The sequence below is a fragment of the Anoplolepis gracilipes genome, chromosome 4 (genome assembly GCF_047496725.1).
Source record: "Anoplolepis gracilipes chromosome 4, ASM4749672v1, whole genome shotgun sequence".
Lineage (NCBI taxonomy): Eukaryota > Metazoa > Arthropoda > Insecta > Hymenoptera > Formicidae > Anoplolepis > Anoplolepis gracilipes.
Genome location: NC_132973.1, coordinates 14,087,500 through 14,106,937, shown reverse-complemented (window position 1 = coordinate 14,106,937; position 19,438 = coordinate 14,087,500). Strand labels below are relative to the sequence as shown.

The following is a 19,438-nucleotide window of genomic DNA, read 5'->3' as shown; positions in this document are numbered from 1 at the left end:
AATCCCCGACCTATTACTATATATATAGCTCGAGTTATATGAATTCACGTAGTATAGCAGCAACAGAGGCTGCTAGTGCACCAAAAAATGCATTTACTTATGATAGCAGAAGGGGAAGAGAAAGAGGAATAAGAATTTACACTTGCGTGCGAATTGGGAGTATGGGCGAATAAATCGTTCAATTTGATAATTAATAGTCGACGCATAACGTCATGAATTATTATTTGCAAACGAAATCTTTTAAATACGCAAAACAGGCATTGATTGTACAGCGAGTATATATGTTCCAATTTTTATTATTTACTATTTACTATTTAATTAAATATTATTTGTTATTTCATTATCACGATTAATTTGAGCTGGAAATCATTGTTGGATAAAATGCGATCTTTTGGACAAAGTATGAAATGCTAAACGAATGTTAACGGTTTCCTTATTCACAAGGCAGAAAAGCACGCTAAGGGCGCTAATCGTAATTATATTTCGCTGCCGCCGGGCTTGTCTTGATTCATTTCGATCCTGGCTCTGCCATTCTAGCACGAGAGAGACAAGCACAATCCCGCTTCCTTCTAAAATTAGAATCCACTTCATGCGTCTGATCCTGTCCCTCTTTCTCCCCTGACACGGCATGCGCCTTAGGTCGTTCCCTAACCAATCTACCTTGTTCCCCTTTGATCGTCCGTTCCCTCCTTCTGACTTTCATAGACCTTTGAAACAACGCTACATCACTGGACTCGGTAAAATCTACGTTTGTGTGTGTGTGTGTATATATATATAGAGGGTGTATCCCGCCCTCTCGCTCTCCGTTCCTTTTACTGGCAATTTTCGGCCAATTTGAAGTGGATTTTTCATCGTCGACGAAAATTCCCCGTAATTCAAACGTTCGTATTTTGTGCAGTAAAAAGTAATTACGGTGAAATATTTAATGTTCAAAAAATTTTGGCATAATAGCGCACATATATTATTTACGCAGAGATAAACTAGTGCGTATGAATTGTTCATATATTGCCGCTATTTTCTACTCATGACGATTATATTGAATATTTCATCACAGTGCATTACAATTGCATAATCCAAAAGCAGCATAAAAAGCATATATTTTCCGTGTGAGAGATATTCTGTTGTACTGTAAAATCAAATCGGCTACGGATATACAGCATATATCTACGAATGTAAAGTATGATTTTTTCAAATTAATTAATTTGAATATTAATAATTAGTAATGTGAAAGGAATTGAAATATTTATTCTTGTATCAAAGGAATCACGTTCACTGAAACAGCTTTATTAATTTTTAAAGTTGATTTTTCTTCGCATGCGATATTTAATTTAGATATTCATGCCAGTTTGATGCCTAAAGTTAGAATTAACGCTAATATTCGGAAGCACATCAAAGAGATAATTCAATATTAGCAAAAATAGTTGGAATTTAATAATAGTTCGCAAATTCCTCGTGTTTAAGCAAAAGTTTATATCATTTAGACAATGTCGACAATGTTCACATGCACATTGATGGCAAGTTAGAAAAATGTTTCGATTGTGAAAGTGAAGAAAACTAATGTCTAAGCGATATTTATAGAAATGAGCATTAAGATACTTTGTTTCAATTAAAGACCCTCAAATTAACATTATTATAATATCAAATTATATCATTATAATTTCTTTGTTATTTACCGATACAATTTATTTAGCAAAAAGTGAAGTTAATTACTAGGTCTCTTATATGTCATAATATAAATATGTGTGTGTTTATTTTCTATTTATATATCTCATGTTATTTAATACAAAATGCACAGCGTTATATTAAACTTGCTTGAAGGGAACTGACTTATGTCGATTGAAAACAATGCTCCGGTCAGATCGTGCCTCAAGTACCTCTAAATCCAAAGTACTCAGCGGCCTCAGCTAAGCGAGCCGACGGCAAATTAGATTACGCTTCGTTAGTATCGTGCCTGTTGAAAAGTTGAACGTTAACATGGGTGAGCGCGGGCCGAGATTAATTATGCAAATTAATCCGCATGACGCCGAAGTATTTTGCGAGCGAGTCGTCAGGCGATAATTTATCGCGGTTTCTATATTAGACCGCGTTTGCTGATTTGTTCCGTTTCCTGGTCAATTACAGTGTTTCTGCAACGCTGCGCGAATTTATTACTTTAAAGTTACATGTACAATATGTTCCGCGAATTTATTCGAAGCTCATAAAACTTCGTCCGTCGAGGATTCATCGAGAAGAACGTTGCCCCGTAAATTTCAACGAGTCGATGATTCTCGTTGCATCGCAGTGCAATGTGCATTTTCACGATTGCGTAACGATGACCTGAGCCGGTAGAAATTATCGCGTTACGCTCGTTATGGACGGTACGGTCGGCATACGGCGGCAGTCACGAAATACCGGAGATTATGTGTGCGCCGTCGTAATTATGTAATAGCGTAACAAAATAACGGAGCTGGTCTAATTTGCATAATAACGTCTCGACGAAACGGCTGGCATGAGTCGTCGTCGCAAACTTCTCTCGCTCCCTTCCTTAAAATCCTGCGCTTTGTTATTTAACGCGCTACATTATTTACAGCCCTACAGGAACTCCACTCTCTCTCTCTCTCTCTCTCTCTCACTCTTGCGTGATCCTGGTATAAGCGGGTATTAATCGCTGACAAATTTAATTAATTCACAAGAGCCTAAAGGCGCGATGTTAGATCGTGCCTCTCTGAATCGCTTAACACCGTCGACTTTATGAGCCCCGTAGTATCCGCACAAATAAATTCCCCTTTCTTCGCCGGTGGTAAGTAGTAGCTGGGACCGTAGCGAACCGTGTCTGCTTTCCATTAACACCCGGAAAGCATTAGGTGTCGGTAATGATAATAGAGGCTGTAAGATAGCAGCAGATGCACAGATACTCGCCTCGTCGTCTTACCTTCGGATAAAGATACGATCGCGTCTTTTCAGCGGAAACACTCGCGATCTTATTTCGTCATATTTAACAAATGTAATTCTATTTTCGTCATATCCTAAATTACAAATCAAGTAATCACCGTGTCGCGTGAATTACAATATAATCAAATATAGCTCTTGTTAACAATGAATTTAACCACTGTCGTACAGCAAATTGCAGATTGAGTTACTACGAGTTACACCGCGTGAATTACAATCAAATACCTAACTCTGTTAACGACGAATTTACCTTGCTATTCTATTATATAAATTCTAAATATATCTATTCTATAAATTATCAATTAGTTTGTTACGAATCGCAATCGAATACATTTTTATAATAATCAATTTAACTATCTTTATTTCAGTAATTACAAATTGGATTAATATAGCCAATAAAATTTTAAATTTAATTTTTTAATTGAGAATATTACTGACTGTAACATTTAAAGTGCACTCGTATGTACCGCATTTTTTTACATATAGTAAAGTGACAATGATTAGCAAAAGTTTCAAAATGATTAATTTTTTTATTTATTTATTTCCTTTTTCTTAAGACAAATCTCTCGTTGTAACTCTAATCTTTCCACGCGTGTAAATCGTGACCTCTCGAGTCGCTCTCGAGACGGATATTTTTGTCCATAGCTATGCCGTCGCGTGAACAAGGCTTCAGCGATGGAGAAATCTTTAGGTTCTATAATGGTACAGGAATAAAAGAAAACATCCGGGTGGTCCATTATCTTGCAGAACTCGCTGTGCGAAGTCGCTCGTGAGCTCGATAATTCACGGATGAACGCACTATGTAATTACTCAGTTGCAACGAGTGTACCGGGTGTCGAAAATATCGCGTGTTCGAAATACTATTTTTTATTACTATACAATCGACAATGTGATTATCAATATATATCATGAATACAAAACCGTGAATTAAAACGAATGTTAAGAGTAAACAATGTGCTCTTTAATTCGCAATTTCTGCAAGTTAAGAGAAAGTGAACGATGCTTGGAACACCGCGTACACGCGAGTCTGTCACGAACGATTATGCCAGCGTGCGACCACGCCTCAGATCGTATCTTGTGGCCTGAATGGTTAGATTAGACCGGTAGTTATCGATGATCGAAACACTCCAGTTGCATAAACGTCTCGCTTCGCCCAAATGAACCGTTACCGATTATTTTTATTATCTCGTGCGTTTTCTATTATCTCTTTATATAATTATTCTTACAAACAAAAAGAGAAAGAGAAAGCGTCAGTTTTGAATTGAACCTGATTAATTTTTTATATACCTATAGCAATGTAATATTGCGTTAGGTTAACGAGAAAATAAAGATAGGAAAGCGGAAAATTATTTTTGTGCATATAAAAGAGTATGAATATTAACTTAAGTAAAAGTACATGAACCTAAACGACATGTTGCAAGTACATATTATATCAACGAGCTAAAAAAAACTTAATTTTCACGCAAGAAATAAACGTTTGATGAATGGAAACGGTTGTTCGTAGGCGCGTATCTTTCGCAACAGAAATACCGAGAAAAGATGCGGCAGATAACGTGAAGTATGAGGAAATTACACGGTGAAACCGACATCGCGCTCTGAGAGTCACATGCATGCGACGCGCCCATAAATCCCGGAAATGGAATCCTCCCCTTCCCCCTCCCACCCCCTCTTCTCCTCCAATCCTCCGGTCGCGTACCGTCTTCCGCAAGGACTCCTTTTTCTTCCGGGACACCTCTTTCTCTTCGGTAATACCTGCAGGACGTAATCGGTGATCCCGGAAAGTCGGCGTGCTTGATAAGTCCTCTCACGTCGGGCTTTGAAAAAGCTCCGGCAGTCTGGAGGCCGAAAAAAAAACGACAGGAGAGAAAGAGAGAGAGAGAGAGAGAGAGAGAGAGAGAGAGAGAGAGAGAGAGAGAGAGACAAGGACGGAGGAGAGGGACATGATAGAAAGAATAATGTCCTGAGAGAGGTCTTGCGAGGATGCCCAGCCGTTGGAGATTATCGGGCTAAACTGAAATCCGGAGCGAGGACGCTCGTAAACGCGAACGAATCATCCTGTCCAGGATGCAAGATGTTCCGGCGATGCCAATAGCTTCGTCCTGGAGATATATCCGGGGGGGGGGGAGGAGGGACTAGAGACTTTACTGATAATAGTCTTACACAGGCGTTATAAGAAGATCGGACAGATTGGATTTGCGTTACTCTTGCAACGGAGAAATTTTCCTCGAACGTTTACCGGCGATTTTATCTCATCTCTATCAGTTTCGTGTTAAAATTTATAATACTGTGCGAAAAGCGCGGCGCGTTAATTAATGTTCTATTAATCCCGAGACATTTAATATTCACGCGCTTATTAGTATTCGATATCAGGCACGCGAGCAAATCGCTTCAGAGAGAGAGAGAGAGAGAGAGAGAGAGGGATTCAATAGGTTATCAAATATGAAAAACGAGACGTGGTGTTGCAAAATAAAATCCAATGTAACGCGGATCAATACTTGTAGCGTAAAAAACAACTCAACCTCAAAAAAAGGAACGAAAAATAACGTACATTTTTTTCTGTAAAAAAATTCGACACCCTAGACGCTGATTCGTTTTTGATCGCGTTTTATCGTGTAAGTTAGATTAAAATCTGGCCATGGCAGTGCCGCGAGTTAATGTATCTGGCGGATAAAACCGAAGGACGGAGAGGAGGATGTAGACAAACTGGAAGGGGTTGATTTTAGTGAAAGTGGAGTTTCTGAGTTCCATAAAAAAAGCTCATAAAGCAGCGGCGAAAGAGGAGAGCGAGCGAGCTTCTCGATGAAAAAATATACACCCTCAGCTCGAAACTTTATTAACCGCGTTTCTCGCGCGAATTCCCTCCCCCTGCCGCCCCCTCTATGACGGAATAGCCGGTCGATTTACCGGCGACCGATCATAAAGGTTTATGGACTGCGGCTGGCGCGTAAAAAGGAAGACATCGACGAAAAACACGCGATTTATAATACATCGTAAAGGGTCTCGTCGTGGACCATCGTGAGGATTTCACGATGGCGGCCCGATGATGAAAGGATAAACGTCCGGTAAATGTTGGACTTCAGGTAGTTCTAACGTTTACTCTCGCGAAATGACGAGACAATCTTGTTACTCAGAATATAAACAGACTTTAGCGGCGATTTGCCTGGACTTCATAAAGTCTTCATAAAGTGAGACGAATCCATAATAGCTGTTAAAAGCGTTAAGCGTGAAAAGTATTAATAAATCACGGAGTATGTATAAAGAAATATTAGCTGCAGGAACATGTGCTACAAGGAAACGAGATTATGCAAGTAGAAATTACCTTGTTAAATGTTTCGTGATTTTCCGGAAACGTGGTACTTAAAAAGAATAATCGAAATAAGGAACGGATTAACTTGGTAAGAAATTCCTCGACGTTATTATGGCGATCGTGATGAGACGCTGTTTCGTAGTCCAAGAACAGCAATGAAACGAGTGCTATAGTTTACTGTGCCTAAAGCAGACCATGTGCACCGTATAGTAAAGTTTATCGTGCCCGATAAAAATTTTACGATTATAATAATTTGTGCGAAATTTTTCACGCTTTCAGCATCAATAACTCGTATATAGATAGTAATCCATTCACGATAATATTCGTCAGTGATGATATAAACTGAAAGAATAATTCTTACATATATTTAAATTGATAATTAAAGAAATATATAACAGTTATTTTATAAAAAAATAAATAAAAGCGAAATAAAATAAAGTCAGTCTAACTATTCGAGAAGTCTTTCCCACGGAGGTGATTCAGTTCTTTCTGCGAATCAATTTATTTGTGGGAATTGAATCATTTATCGAAACACGTTCTCATTACGAAACAGGCGTAGATCGGCGTTTTTCAATCGTTAACCTTGCTTTCAACGCCAGTGAGTCTTGGGAATTTAATCTTTTAATTCTCTTCCCAACAAACACTACGTACTTAAAAAAATAAATACAAAAAATGTACATTAATTTTAGACTTGACATTTTATGCTGCATAGTTCTTTTAATTTATTATTATAATTTCCAGATTTTTATGCAACTTTTTATATTCTTTATTATGATATATAATTCATATTTATTTCGTCTTTTTAATTACGTAAATTTTATTACTTTTGATGAAATGAAAATTTAGTAATTCATAGAAGTTTTTTGCACAATGTTAGCTGTAATAGCGGCTTAATTGCGCAAGGCTACCAATGTATTTGGAGAAACCGAGAGCAAGCTCCGAAGCTCTTGAGACTTCCTCCCATCGGATCGGCCGAAACTTAATTACCTTGGCGGGCTGTATGCGGCACTGCCAGCTACTCGAAGGGTGAGAGGGCCGCTGGGAATAGCTTTCTAGCTTCGACAAGGCCTAACTAGCGATTCTACGTGTTCTAGGTAGCCAATCCAACAATAACGGATCATGTCTAGCGCTAATACTATACTTCTTTTCGCGTAGTGGAAGGTTCGAATTTCAGCACGAGTTCTTCTCACGGTACTCACCTGTCGAACAATATTCGTAATTCTCGGAAATAATCTTTGCGTAACATGCATGCCAATCGCTCTTTGATCGCATCGTCACAAAATCGATATCGAGCTGATCAGTTTGAAAAGACGACAGAAACAGACCATTTTATCAATACGATAGCGATCAGTATCGTATCCATTCGATGTCGATGTCGTATATGTATATGTAAGTGTAGATGTGCGTGTGTAAGTGTGTGCGGTGGTTAGGTAGAGCGCTCGAAATGGGGTGACGTTGGCGGGTAAGCGCCACACAGTGGTCGAGGGGTTGTGCCATGGGGCAGAGGGTGTGTGGGTTGGGGGTTGGGAGGGTGGTTGTGTAGTGTGTATTGATCGAGCGAGGAGAAGAGCAGCCCGGCTCTCTTTCTCCCTTTCTCTTCCCCTCTCTTTCTCTCTCTCTCTCTCTCTCTCTCTCTCTCTCTCTCTCTCTCTCTCTCTCTCTCTCTCTCTCTCTCTCTCACTCACTCTCTCTCTTACTCACTCTGTGCTGCACTTTGCGTGGACGTCCATCTACCCTACACTGTATTTCGGTCGTGCACCACTTTTTTCTCGCTAAAATCTTTTTCGCTTTTCTTCCTCTCTGTATCTCTTTTAACTCCCTCTATGCAAATCACCCGCCCTCGCTTATGTCCATGTCATGGTCATTCGGTCGTTGTTTCTGCCGGACGACAAACATTGACAGCGAATTATAAACGCCCGAAATACCAGTCTTTTCGACACTCTGTAATTTAGGTTTCTCTTTCTCTCTCTCTCTCTCTCTCTCTCTCTCTCTCTCTCTCTCTCTCTCTCTCTCTCTCTCTCCTCCCCTCCCCCTCTTTCTGTCTCTCCGTGGTCAAGTGTTTGTCAGATTCCATTGATAGGGGAAAATCGATCGTTGCTATATGGATACTGGCAGAATACAGGACGCGTTAATGGAAGATCGATGCACAGCACAATCTAAAATATTAATTATACAATTTACAGTATAATTTACAGATTGTTATTATAAGTATTCGTTTTTCTTTTTTTTTTCTTTTTTGTCTTCGTTCATTTATCTCTTTTTTTATTATTTTATTATTACGACTATTCTTTTATTGATTACATTTTATTCAATACTTTAGAACTGTTAAAAAATCGTTTTTTTTTTCCCTCGTGTCTTACTTGACGATTTAATTCGCGCTTTTCTGAAAAAGGCTGTGATTTACGGTGATAGCAATATAATCAGAAGATAATGATCCGTGTTCTCGAGTAGAAACCATAAAATTACGAATACTGTAATCATGGTGCCGGCGAGATAGACACAGAGGGAGACTTGCCGGCGTAATTTACGGCTCAGCCAGGTGCGTCAGAAGTTGCTCACCTTACGACCTAATTGGGTTTAATTACATCTGACTGAAAGTTACGGCGATGCGCCCATGTACGCACGCCAGTTGGGTCACAATTACCGTCCTCCGGTAGCTGATTTTAGTTATATCGCGCGATCAGTTTATCTGTACCTCTCGTTGCCTAACGTGATATATCATTAATATCTCAGAAAGAGTAAAAAGGGTATAAAAGAAATTTTTTGGACATTAATTTCACGCATCCTTCTCAACTTTGTGAAGTCTATTTTCTTTATATAGAATGATAAACGAGATACCTCTCATCTTATAAGATGAGTCATGGTTGATTATCTACTTGCTATAGATTCGCGGCCATCTCATTGTTATTGAATTCCAGAGTGTTTCGGTTTGAATTTTACTACATCATCGTCTACTCAGATCGCCGAGCTTGTAATACTATATGGACCTCGATATGGTCGATCGATGCGTCCAGTGTCAATAACCCGGTATTCCAGATACTACTGTCGCAACGCCTCACCAATCCCTGTATTAATAGTATTAAAAACGATCTGACTATATAACATTATCGTGGTTTGCAATCGGAAATCGAATTAACGTCCTTGTAAAATGAATTACGTCAATGCGTCAGTATTACGATTTTATTCCCGATAAAGCTCTCGTTCGATTTGGCCGAATACGAGCTTATTATAGATTAATTAATAACCTGTTTAATATGATTGAAAGCGCGTCATAATATTCGTAATTCGATAAATTCGATTACTGGCAACTGACCTATCCGAGTGAAACGCGACGACACTGAAAGAATCTCAAGAGTGTTGATCGACGAGAATTCTCATAAATACGTTTTTTTCATCGATCGTTCTGCGCCACCCTCGTGTTCTAACAAAATACAGGGGGCTTCCCCTTATTACCGAAACTTCTAGTGAATTTCCAAAGCATCCCTTCGTATTATTTCTAACCCATATACTTGTGTGAAATTATGTCGTTTGACTTTGCATGCCATACATGTCTCTTCCGCGTCCCTCTTTCAAATTAAATTATATTCTTTCCTCTTTTCTTTTTACATGAGCTTTCTCAAAATTACCCTTACTTGATTTATTTTTTAATAATCAGTTTCTTAAATTATTTATTTTATTATTTTCCTTATTTTATTTTTCTCCCGTGGCAATACGCGAAAAAGTTTGAAAATTTCTTTCCAGCCACATAGCACGCAATTACTAGTTTTCTCTAACTGCAAACGACGAAGTAGGTTCACCAATTAGCGACACGTACGAGAAATTATCGCGATTATTATCGTGTAATTATGAAAAAAAATTGTTAAAGTCGAGAACAGTGAGTCTACCGATACACTGTTTGCATCTAGTCGATTCTTAACAAGAATTATATAATAGACGTGGTAATATTGTAATAATAATGCAAACTCTTATTAACAACTTGCAATATCGTTATTCGAAGATTGCAATGCATGATCATGCGAGATTTAAAAGTTAAAAGCTGAAGATATAAGTAATACTATATTCGCATTTTATGCAAACGTTTTTATTTTAACTTACCTTAAACTTAAACTTTTAACATGGATGTCTTTCAAGCACAAAGTAAGCAAAGTCGACTCCGATACCGAGGAAAAGTTCTCTCAAGCTCGCGAGTAGTTCGTCATAATCTCGGCGATTAAAGGCCTCGAAGTTCAGAATTCGTACTTCTTGAGTACGTTCAAAAGGAACGTCGGTCCTTAGATACTCCTCTAATGCCCGAACGATACTCAGGAGAGGCAGCTGGCGTTAGTCAGCAAACCGCTCGGCTAATCCCTTAATTACTTCGACATGGTTAGCAACCCTGTACTAACCGCGTTGGTACCTGGCACTGCTCCTCGATCGTTAATTAAAATGCCACTTTCTTGCAATCGCGCGATTCCTGCCTGTGAAAAAACGAGTTTACACATTCGAGATAAAAATACATTTTGGAATAACTAAATTTTAAATATTGATTAATACTTTACATGTCTGTTAGTAATAGCCTTGTAAATCGATCTCATGAATATCGCGTGCATAAATTCCGTATGACTCATACACATATATCAAGTTATTGTACATATATATAAAAATTAAATATATGTTTGTATAGAGTAATAAAATACACATATATACATATATACAGTTTATAAAAATAAATTTGGGAGTAATCAAAAGAATTGTTTAAAATTCTTAACATATGTAACTAAGAACTTAATAATGAACGTTTTGTGTGTAAAACAATAATATTCTTTAAAAAATAAATGTCCATCTAAAAACAAAGAAAATAATAAATTAATAAAATACTAAGGAACTAACAAGGGATATGTCACAACTGTTCGGAACCGATTTGATTCTCCTTGAAATATGTTATTGTTAAACGCAAAAATCTAAGAAACACGTATTTTTTTATACGTTTTTATGCTTATACATTCTCATGTTTAAGGGTTTTGAAAAAAAAAAAAATGTTAAACAAAAGTTTAACGGTTTGAAGAGTACTAAAGTTATGAAAAAAAATTTTTTAATTTTTTTCAAAAAAGTCCCACCACCCAAAATTTTTCTCAAAATTTTATAATTTTTTCACCGAATTAAAGTACTCTTGAAGCCATTAAACTTTTATTTAACAATTTTTTTTCTATCTCTTATAGTTTCCACGATATTTGACCTCAAAGGAAAATACCATTTTTTTTTTCAAAAGGATGTTTTACCCCTTAAACATGAAATTGCGCATGTATAAAAAATATGTCTTTTAGATTTTTGTGTTTAAAAACATATTTCAAGGAGAATCAAATCGGTTGCAGACAGTTGTGACATGTCCCTTGTAAGATAAGGTAAAAATTATCTTTATAGAAGTATACAAAGTTTAGTTAATTTAAATATCAAGTTCGACTTAACCCTTAAATGCTCGAATTTTCCTATGACGAAAAAAATGACGACAAATATAAATAAAAAAATCGTGTCAAAGTGGTATATTGTACTTAAGGGTTAACGAGCGATATTTATCCTATCGAAAAATCGCAGCAGACATTATTATCATTACTACGACCGCCCGTCGACAATTCATCCCCTTGTAATGCGTTGCATGAACGATGCTGATTCAGGTACGGCTGCGAGGGTGTGACGGAGTCCGCTCTCGTCGACGACACCCTCAACGGGAATCCCCGCTCGTCATCCCCGTCGTCGTCGAGCGCGATCCTGCCTCAGTCTCACACCCTACAGTCGGGATCGATCGACGCTACGGACACTTCCGGGTCGAGAAAGTACGTACGAAACACACTCGTGTGGTCTCGTGGCACCCAATCCCTCCTGCAGATGATCATCCGCTTGTTACCACTATCCGTCGCTTCTCTTGTGTGTGTTTCAAGTTGCCGCTTCTGTTTGCCGTTGTAGTAGCGAGAATGATCCCGTCGAAACGAAATATCCGAGTTTCGCGTAAACAACCCTGTGCTCACAGATGCGAGTTATTGTGTGTAGACTCACCTGTCCGTTCGTATACTCACGTTGTTGCATATCACATTGCGATGTTACGTGGCAGATGCAACGAATATATTTGAAGAATGAATCGTGAACGTTAAACCGAGAAAAATCCATTCTGGTATCAGTAACATCGCTTTGTTCATTTAATGGAACTACTATGTGATATGACGTATATTGTATATACATATATATGTTCGGTAAAAATTTCATTATTGATAGATACCATTTATTTTTATATATAAATTTTTTTCTCGGTTTCGATACAGCTACTGTCTGACGCATGCGCTGCATTTCGTCATATCATAAAGTAAAATCAAATTTTGCGCTGCCAGTAGAAGGTAGACTTGTCTCGGGTTCTCTTGTATTACAAAGTAAAATAGACTTTTCTTTCTACGAGTAGCGACGTTGCTCCTTCCTGTACATCTCACTTTAGAAAATACAGTAGTAATCGGATGTATGGTATAAAAACAAATGTGAATAACCGGATTGAATTTGATAGGCAGAAGCACGATCGCGAGTATTGGCTTGCTGTAGTATTGCACTTATATGTGAAATTTTATTCTCACTGCTGTTATAATTCTTTACCGACCTTGCAGTAATGTAATATTAATGAACTATATGATAAATAATATTAGAAATAACAAGCGATTAAAAATGATTACACTTAAATAATTTTATAATTTATTGTTATGATATTACATTAATTGTACAAGTCTTTGAAATATTTTTAAATCTCAAAAAAATTATATATTTTAAATCCCCAAAAAATTATTTTATATATTATATAGCAAAAAAATTATAATATATATTCTTGCTCATATTTACATAATATTCCAAATAAAATAAATTTGAAATGTTTTTCTTTCCCTTGGAACAAGCACTTGACAGACGCGACAGACACCTGTTACAGTCCTGCCTGCATGTATACAGGTCATCCTTATTCACCCTAATTCTGTATAAAGTCTTTGGTCCCTTTTATGAATGTGCACGACATATAATTTTACATCACTTCCAAGTACGAAGCGCAATTTCTCCCCGCTCGTTCGCAAAGAACATTTTATTTTACAGTCCCTGTAAATAATCTCCTGCTGGCCGGCTTGTGTCGCGCCTGACTTTGATTAGCACGCAAGAATTTCTCGTGGCAGCGATAACGAGTAACTACATCGTCGAGAATCAATAGTGGTTTACGAGCGAGATGGCACGGCCGTCAGTTGGACGATTTTAACAAGCGGAAATCAATTTGTCATTCCGTCGTAGATGATGATCGTCGCGAATGTTCACCGATTCATTCGCGAGACGAACAAACACGACTGGACAATGACGCGATAAATCAAGCTGCTTATTTCGGCGATCATGATTCGCCCTGAAATGTCGTGAACTGAAATTTCCTCGAGTCACGCGAGAACATGAATACAATCGCGCACTCGTGGAGTTCCACGATATAATAGAACGAGAGAGAAAGAGAGACCGGAGAGACTTTTTTTAGCCAACAACCTTGTCGCGTGTGACCGCCTCCTCGTGATGATGCGAGACTGATTGAAACGAATCGCGCTTAGGCTTTAGTACAGCCAGGAATAGCAACTGCAAAAATGGCAAACTTAATTTTTAGATTTAAAATAAGGCCGATAAGTAAAAATGAATATTTCTTTCGTGAAGCTTTGTATATCGCTGTGAAATTTATAGCTTGCAATGTGTACTATCGCTGATTTCCTTGAATGAATAACAGCTGTGACTTCCTGTTTCCGCTGCAATTCTTATGGTCGATTATATCGACTTTGATTAATGCTAGTCTTGATTCCTTTTTCACTTTTCTTTTCTAATATTATAAGTGCACGTAAAAAAATCCAGAAGATTAAAATATATTTATAAAGACACATTTGAATCACAGGCAGATTTAATAAAGACATATTTGTTTTAATAATTTTATTTATATTCTTTGTTTTAATAAAAAAATAAAATAGACTATATTTCCCGGCATATGTTACATTTTTACATATAAGAAAAAAATTGAGAAAATCCGCCTATGATTTGAATTAAAGATTATCAGACGACACAAAATTCTGGGAAATGTCCAAATCTCTCAGGCTTTCTTGAGATGTCTTTTAGACTATTTCTAGACTTTTGGATATTGTCGTTTGAATATTCGATAGACATCGTTGCGATGCTGTGACCAAACTTCTGGATTGGACCTACCTTTCTTAACCTTCGATATTTATTTGCTTCAGTTATTGCGAGAAACCTGACAACGAGACCGCAGAGATGGGCGGTGTACCGCACGTAGAGGGTGGCCTGAACAGCGAGCTATACGCAGTGCCGGTGAAACGACGACAGCCAAAGGATCAGAAGAACAATGCGATTTTACAGAACAATACCCAGGAGAAACCGACGGACGTGGATAGCACCGATTCCGAGGATAAAGATGAGAATCTACCGCCCGGATGGCAGAAGCATGAAGGTAAGTAATCGAGCAAAAGATTGAAACCGTTTTGTTCCCGACGATTTGAAATCGATATAAAATCGTTTCAAGTAATCGTTATATGTCAAAATGACTCCTAGATTTAGATTTAAATAATATTTGGTATAAAAATGTTACTAAAATTTAAGATAAATGCAAAAAATTAATAATTATTAAATACAAAAAATTGATAAATATTAAAAATATAAATATGATCAAACAAATTGATGTTTCTCTTTTTCCAGTTTTTTTAACCGAAAATTTATATATGATTATTATAAATTGAAGCTTCCAAATTTTACTAGTGATAAATCGTTTAACTAGTGATAATACTATTTCAGATGAGAATGGACCTTATTATTGGCATGTGAAAAGTGGTAACATACAGAGAGAACCGCCGGAGGCTCCGTTACATACAAAAACAGAGGCGCGTCGAAGTCTGGTCAAGGATAATGATAGCGTAAGTATAGAACATCCGTTAAAATATTTTGTAATTATTATATTGTACTGCTATTAATGATATTCATATTATTTATATTAATATTAATAATAATATAAATTATTGTGTATATTTGTTATAGGCGTATTATATATTTCTTTTGCAACATTACTGTTTTAGATAAATAATTTTCACACTTTGAGCGGCATGGTGAACACAGTGACTCGTAGCAACACAAGCTCGGCTCTGGACCAGGAATTGGAAAACAAAAGGAAAATGGAATTGGCGCTCAAGTAAGTGAATGCCGCCTCACTCACGGTTGCCTTTTGGCGATTGTCATCAATTCACCTCATTTATTTCTTTCAGACGAAGAAGCTATCCCGCCAGAGCGGATTCTGAAGGTAGAGACAAACCAATCAGATTCGCTGTGCGATCCTTGGGTTGGACGGAAATCGCGGAAGAAGACTTGACACCTGAAAGAAGCAGCAAAGCCGTGAACAAGTGTATCGTGGATCTCTCGCTTGGTAGAAATGATCTGCTGGATGTCGTTGGACGATGGGGCGATGTAAGTTTCAGAAAATACTAAATAGATTAAAACTAAATAGATTAAATTTGTATTATTAACAATAAATTTAAGAAGAACGCAATAAGAAAAACAATCTCAATATGACAGAATTTAAAGTTATAATAGATATCATATATGAAAGTATATTTAAGACTCTTAAATAATCCATACCAACATCGATTTTGTTGCGCAATAAACACGCGATGCGAGATATATGTATGTTACGAAATATTTTAGGGTAAAGATCTATTTATGGACTTGGACGAAGGGGCGCTCAAGCTGATCGATCCAGAGAATCTTACCGTACTAAACACGCAGCCTATTCATACGGTTAGGGTATGGGGCGTAGGAAGAGATCACTGTCGGTGAGTGAATTATTAAATTAATTATAAATAATAAATTATTATAATTAATTATTAATATTATCTTCAAATGAATCAAAGAACTGAGTTGTAAAATCTAAAACTTCTTGAATGTCAGATTCTTCAATCTTTTTATTAAATCTTCTTATTAAATATTACATAACACATATGTTGTATTAACATGTATATTTGTACTGTTTTCATGAATGTCTACCCTTCTTTGAACGGACCTAACAGCGAAAGGTAAGATATACGACGCGATACAAATTATATTGTATAATAAAATATAAGTTGAAATTATAAAATGAAAACTTTCTATTTGGCGAAACAGAAAATTGTGATTGTTAATTAAGTCTATATTACTTGTTCCAGGGATTTTGCTTACGTGGCAAGAGACCGATCTACCAGGAAACACATGTGCCACGTGTTCCGTTGCGACATACCGGCGCGCACGATCGCAAACACTCTTCGAGACATTTGTAAGAAAATAATGATTGAACGTTCGCAGCATCAGAATTTAGCGAAACCGGTAGACATCAATGGTCGGACCAGTCTTGCTACGAGACCAACCAATTTGCCCACTGAACATCGACGTTTTCACAGAAACGGTCAAGCACTAGTCAGTAAGTAGCTTCAAATATATATATATATATATAGATAAATTAGATTTTTCCAATTTTATTTCTTTGGCAATTGATAATTCATGAAATATATAATATATTTAATAAGAAGATATCTTACTTATGATAAAATGACGAATAGAAAAATCGTTAAAGAATAAGATTTTTGAAACTTGAAAATAACAAATATAAATTTAAAAAATTGTTAAATAACTTTGGTATTTTTGCGCAGCACAATCTTTTCCAACGCCAATGGAAGAACCGAAAAAGGTACTGCGAGCACAATATCTTGGATCCATGCAAGTCAGTGCAGCCACTGGCATGGAAGTATTGAACGAGGCGATAGAACATATCGTGACGAACACGCCAATCAATCAATGGCGAAACGTCAACGTCGCCGTAGCTCCTAGCATGATTTCTATTCTTACGCCGAATGTGAGTACATTAAAAATACTAACATCTGAACATGGAAAATTGATAAAAAAGCGATTTCAATTTATTTATAACAATTATAATCTTCTCAGGATGACAAGCTCATCACTGAGTGTCGCGTACGCTACCTGTCATTCCTTGGTATCGGTCGCAACGTGAAGCAATGCGCTTTCATCATGCATACCGCGCAGGACTTGTTCATCGCACACATTTTTAACTGCGAGCCCAGCAGCGGAGCTCTCTGCAAGACGATTGAGGCCGCTTGCAAGGTGAGAATCCTTCCTTTGATCCTGTGAATTTACTCTTGCTGAAAGAAAATGCTAAAAGAAGAGCTTTATATTCCTTTTTTAGCTGAGGTACCAGAAATGCTTGGACGCACATCCACAAGGTTTCAGAAACGCTAGCAGTCTTAATACTCCGAGCGGTAGAGGATTAGGCGCGACTTTGAAGTCCCTAGTTGGTTCTTTGACTGGTCGTAGAAATAAGCAGGGTGAATCCTGAGACGAGGCTCTCTCGCTGCAGGTAAACTACTTTCGGATTATCAAGATTTATATCCCTCGCCAACATAAAATTGTTTAATTAAAAGTTAATTAATAATTAATAATTTAAATAGATAAATAATAAATATAATAATATTAATGATTATATATAAAAATATATATAATAATAATTAATAATTGATAATGTTCTTCAGATGTGATTTTAATATAAAAATATCTTTATAAAAAACTAATAGACATATATATTTGCGATGATAGAGATTTTAAAACGAGTGATTGAATATTTTCGATTAATCGAATCAGTTCCCCGACTGTCCGGTAGGAACTCTGGCCATTGCCTGCTGAGCGAGAGGTGATACGACACAGGCATCTCCAGTCGCCGTTGACCCTCAAATATTTCGGTGGCTCGCCGCCGAGTGCGTCCCTCAAATCGCTACTCTCGCCTTCTCTGGACACCAGGCGCATCCAACTTGCCCGCTGGGAAAGTAATCCTTAAAGAATCGCTAAAACAAAGCCTGATGTTAGAAGGCGGCTAAAGGGCAAACGGATATTCTCTTTACGACGTAAACGACTGAATTTCGCGAAAAATTCCGCAGAGTGCTATACCAGTACCACAGCTATAGTGGACTACGCTTACCTATGTCGATATGATGTTATGTATGTTATGCAATGTCTGATGAAAGAAGGAAGAATTCGCGGATTTATCGAGAGACAGGAGCGATATCGAATCGCATTGAACCTCGTGGAAATCCTTAAGAGGTAGCATGTACTAATTTGTGCCGTATTTATGGAAAATTGATAGAAAGAAAGATTAGGAGGAAGAAAACGAAGGAATCGAAAGAGTTCGAAGAGTAAATCATAGTTTGTACATACAAAGTGATGATTATGCGTTAAATTTAATCCGAATTGGCAGGGGAAAGAAAAGAAATAACACACCTATAGGATTTCGCAAGCGAATCAAGTTGCGCGTATCGGAGAGTGAATGAACTGCAGTTAACGTAGTAGTAAGCATAATATCCGCGAAGGCATTCGAGGAGATTCGAGAAGAGCTATAGAGAGCTTGCGTGTATATATATATATATATATATATATATATATATATATATATATATATATATATATATATATATATACATATATAAATAAATAAATATAAATATAATATATAACTCACGTGTGCGTGTATTCTCGGGTGTACAGATTAGGGAAGCGAGACGAGGGCGATGACCGGGTCGCACGGGACACACGCGTACATGCGTGCGAAGAACGCACTTCCGCACACACATCAGCACGCGCACCGCGACTATATCGGGTATCCCGCGGACGTATCGTGCTTTTTTCGGCGACGAGATGCGCGATAGGTCTCGGGAAAGGTCTCCGGTAGACATACACACGCGCACGTTAACACGACGGCCGATAGGGAGTTTATTTTTTATGGCGAATTAGTAGGAGCTTTAAAAAAAAAAAAAAAGCAGAACTTGCAGCACCTCGGAGATTACGAAGCCGATACGACAAATACTTATACCGCGACCGTCCTTTAGACTTGAACCGGGGAAAGGGGGAGGGCAGCAATTAGGCGAGAGATCAGTAGTGCGTAACGTTATCGAAACTACACGCGATCGTAGTCGATCGTTTCACGCGCAATAACCGCGCAATCACATTATCCGACACCCACACAAGATGCGAAATTTAACATGTCCGTGCGATAATAACTGTTTAAACCGAATAACAACGGTATTAATAATTATTATCGCTGATAATTATTCTTCTCGTAAGCGCGAACGGTAAATAATAATTATTATC

The 19,438-nt window shown here is 37.5% G+C and overlaps 1 protein-coding gene across 1 annotated transcript in view; it reads left to right on the top strand.

The window, feature by feature from the left end:
- The window catches only part of LOC140664752 (protein Fe65 homolog), a 143,414-nt gene extending 124,968 nt beyond the window's left edge, over nt 1–18,446 (top strand). The window contains exons 5-16 of the mRNA XM_072890194.1: nt 11,887–12,045; nt 14,488–14,717; nt 15,059–15,177; nt 15,337–15,449; nt 15,523–15,721; nt 15,959–16,086; nt 16,321–16,326; nt 16,456–16,706; nt 16,936–17,138; nt 17,228–17,404; nt 17,487–17,657; nt 17,958–18,446. Coding sequence (XP_072746295.1) covers nt 11,887–12,045; nt 14,488–14,717; nt 15,059–15,177; nt 15,337–15,449; nt 15,523–15,721; nt 15,959–16,086; nt 16,321–16,326; nt 16,456–16,706; nt 16,936–17,138; nt 17,228–17,404; nt 17,487–17,636 — 1,735 coding nt within the window. The 3' untranslated portion in view covers nt 17,637–17,657; nt 17,958–18,446. The remainder of the gene's footprint in view (nt 1–11,886; nt 12,046–14,487; nt 14,718–15,058; nt 15,178–15,336; nt 15,450–15,522; nt 15,722–15,958; nt 16,087–16,320; nt 16,327–16,455; nt 16,707–16,935; nt 17,139–17,227; nt 17,405–17,486; nt 17,658–17,957) is intronic.
- Nucleotides 18,447–19,438: the final 992 nt, after the last annotated feature.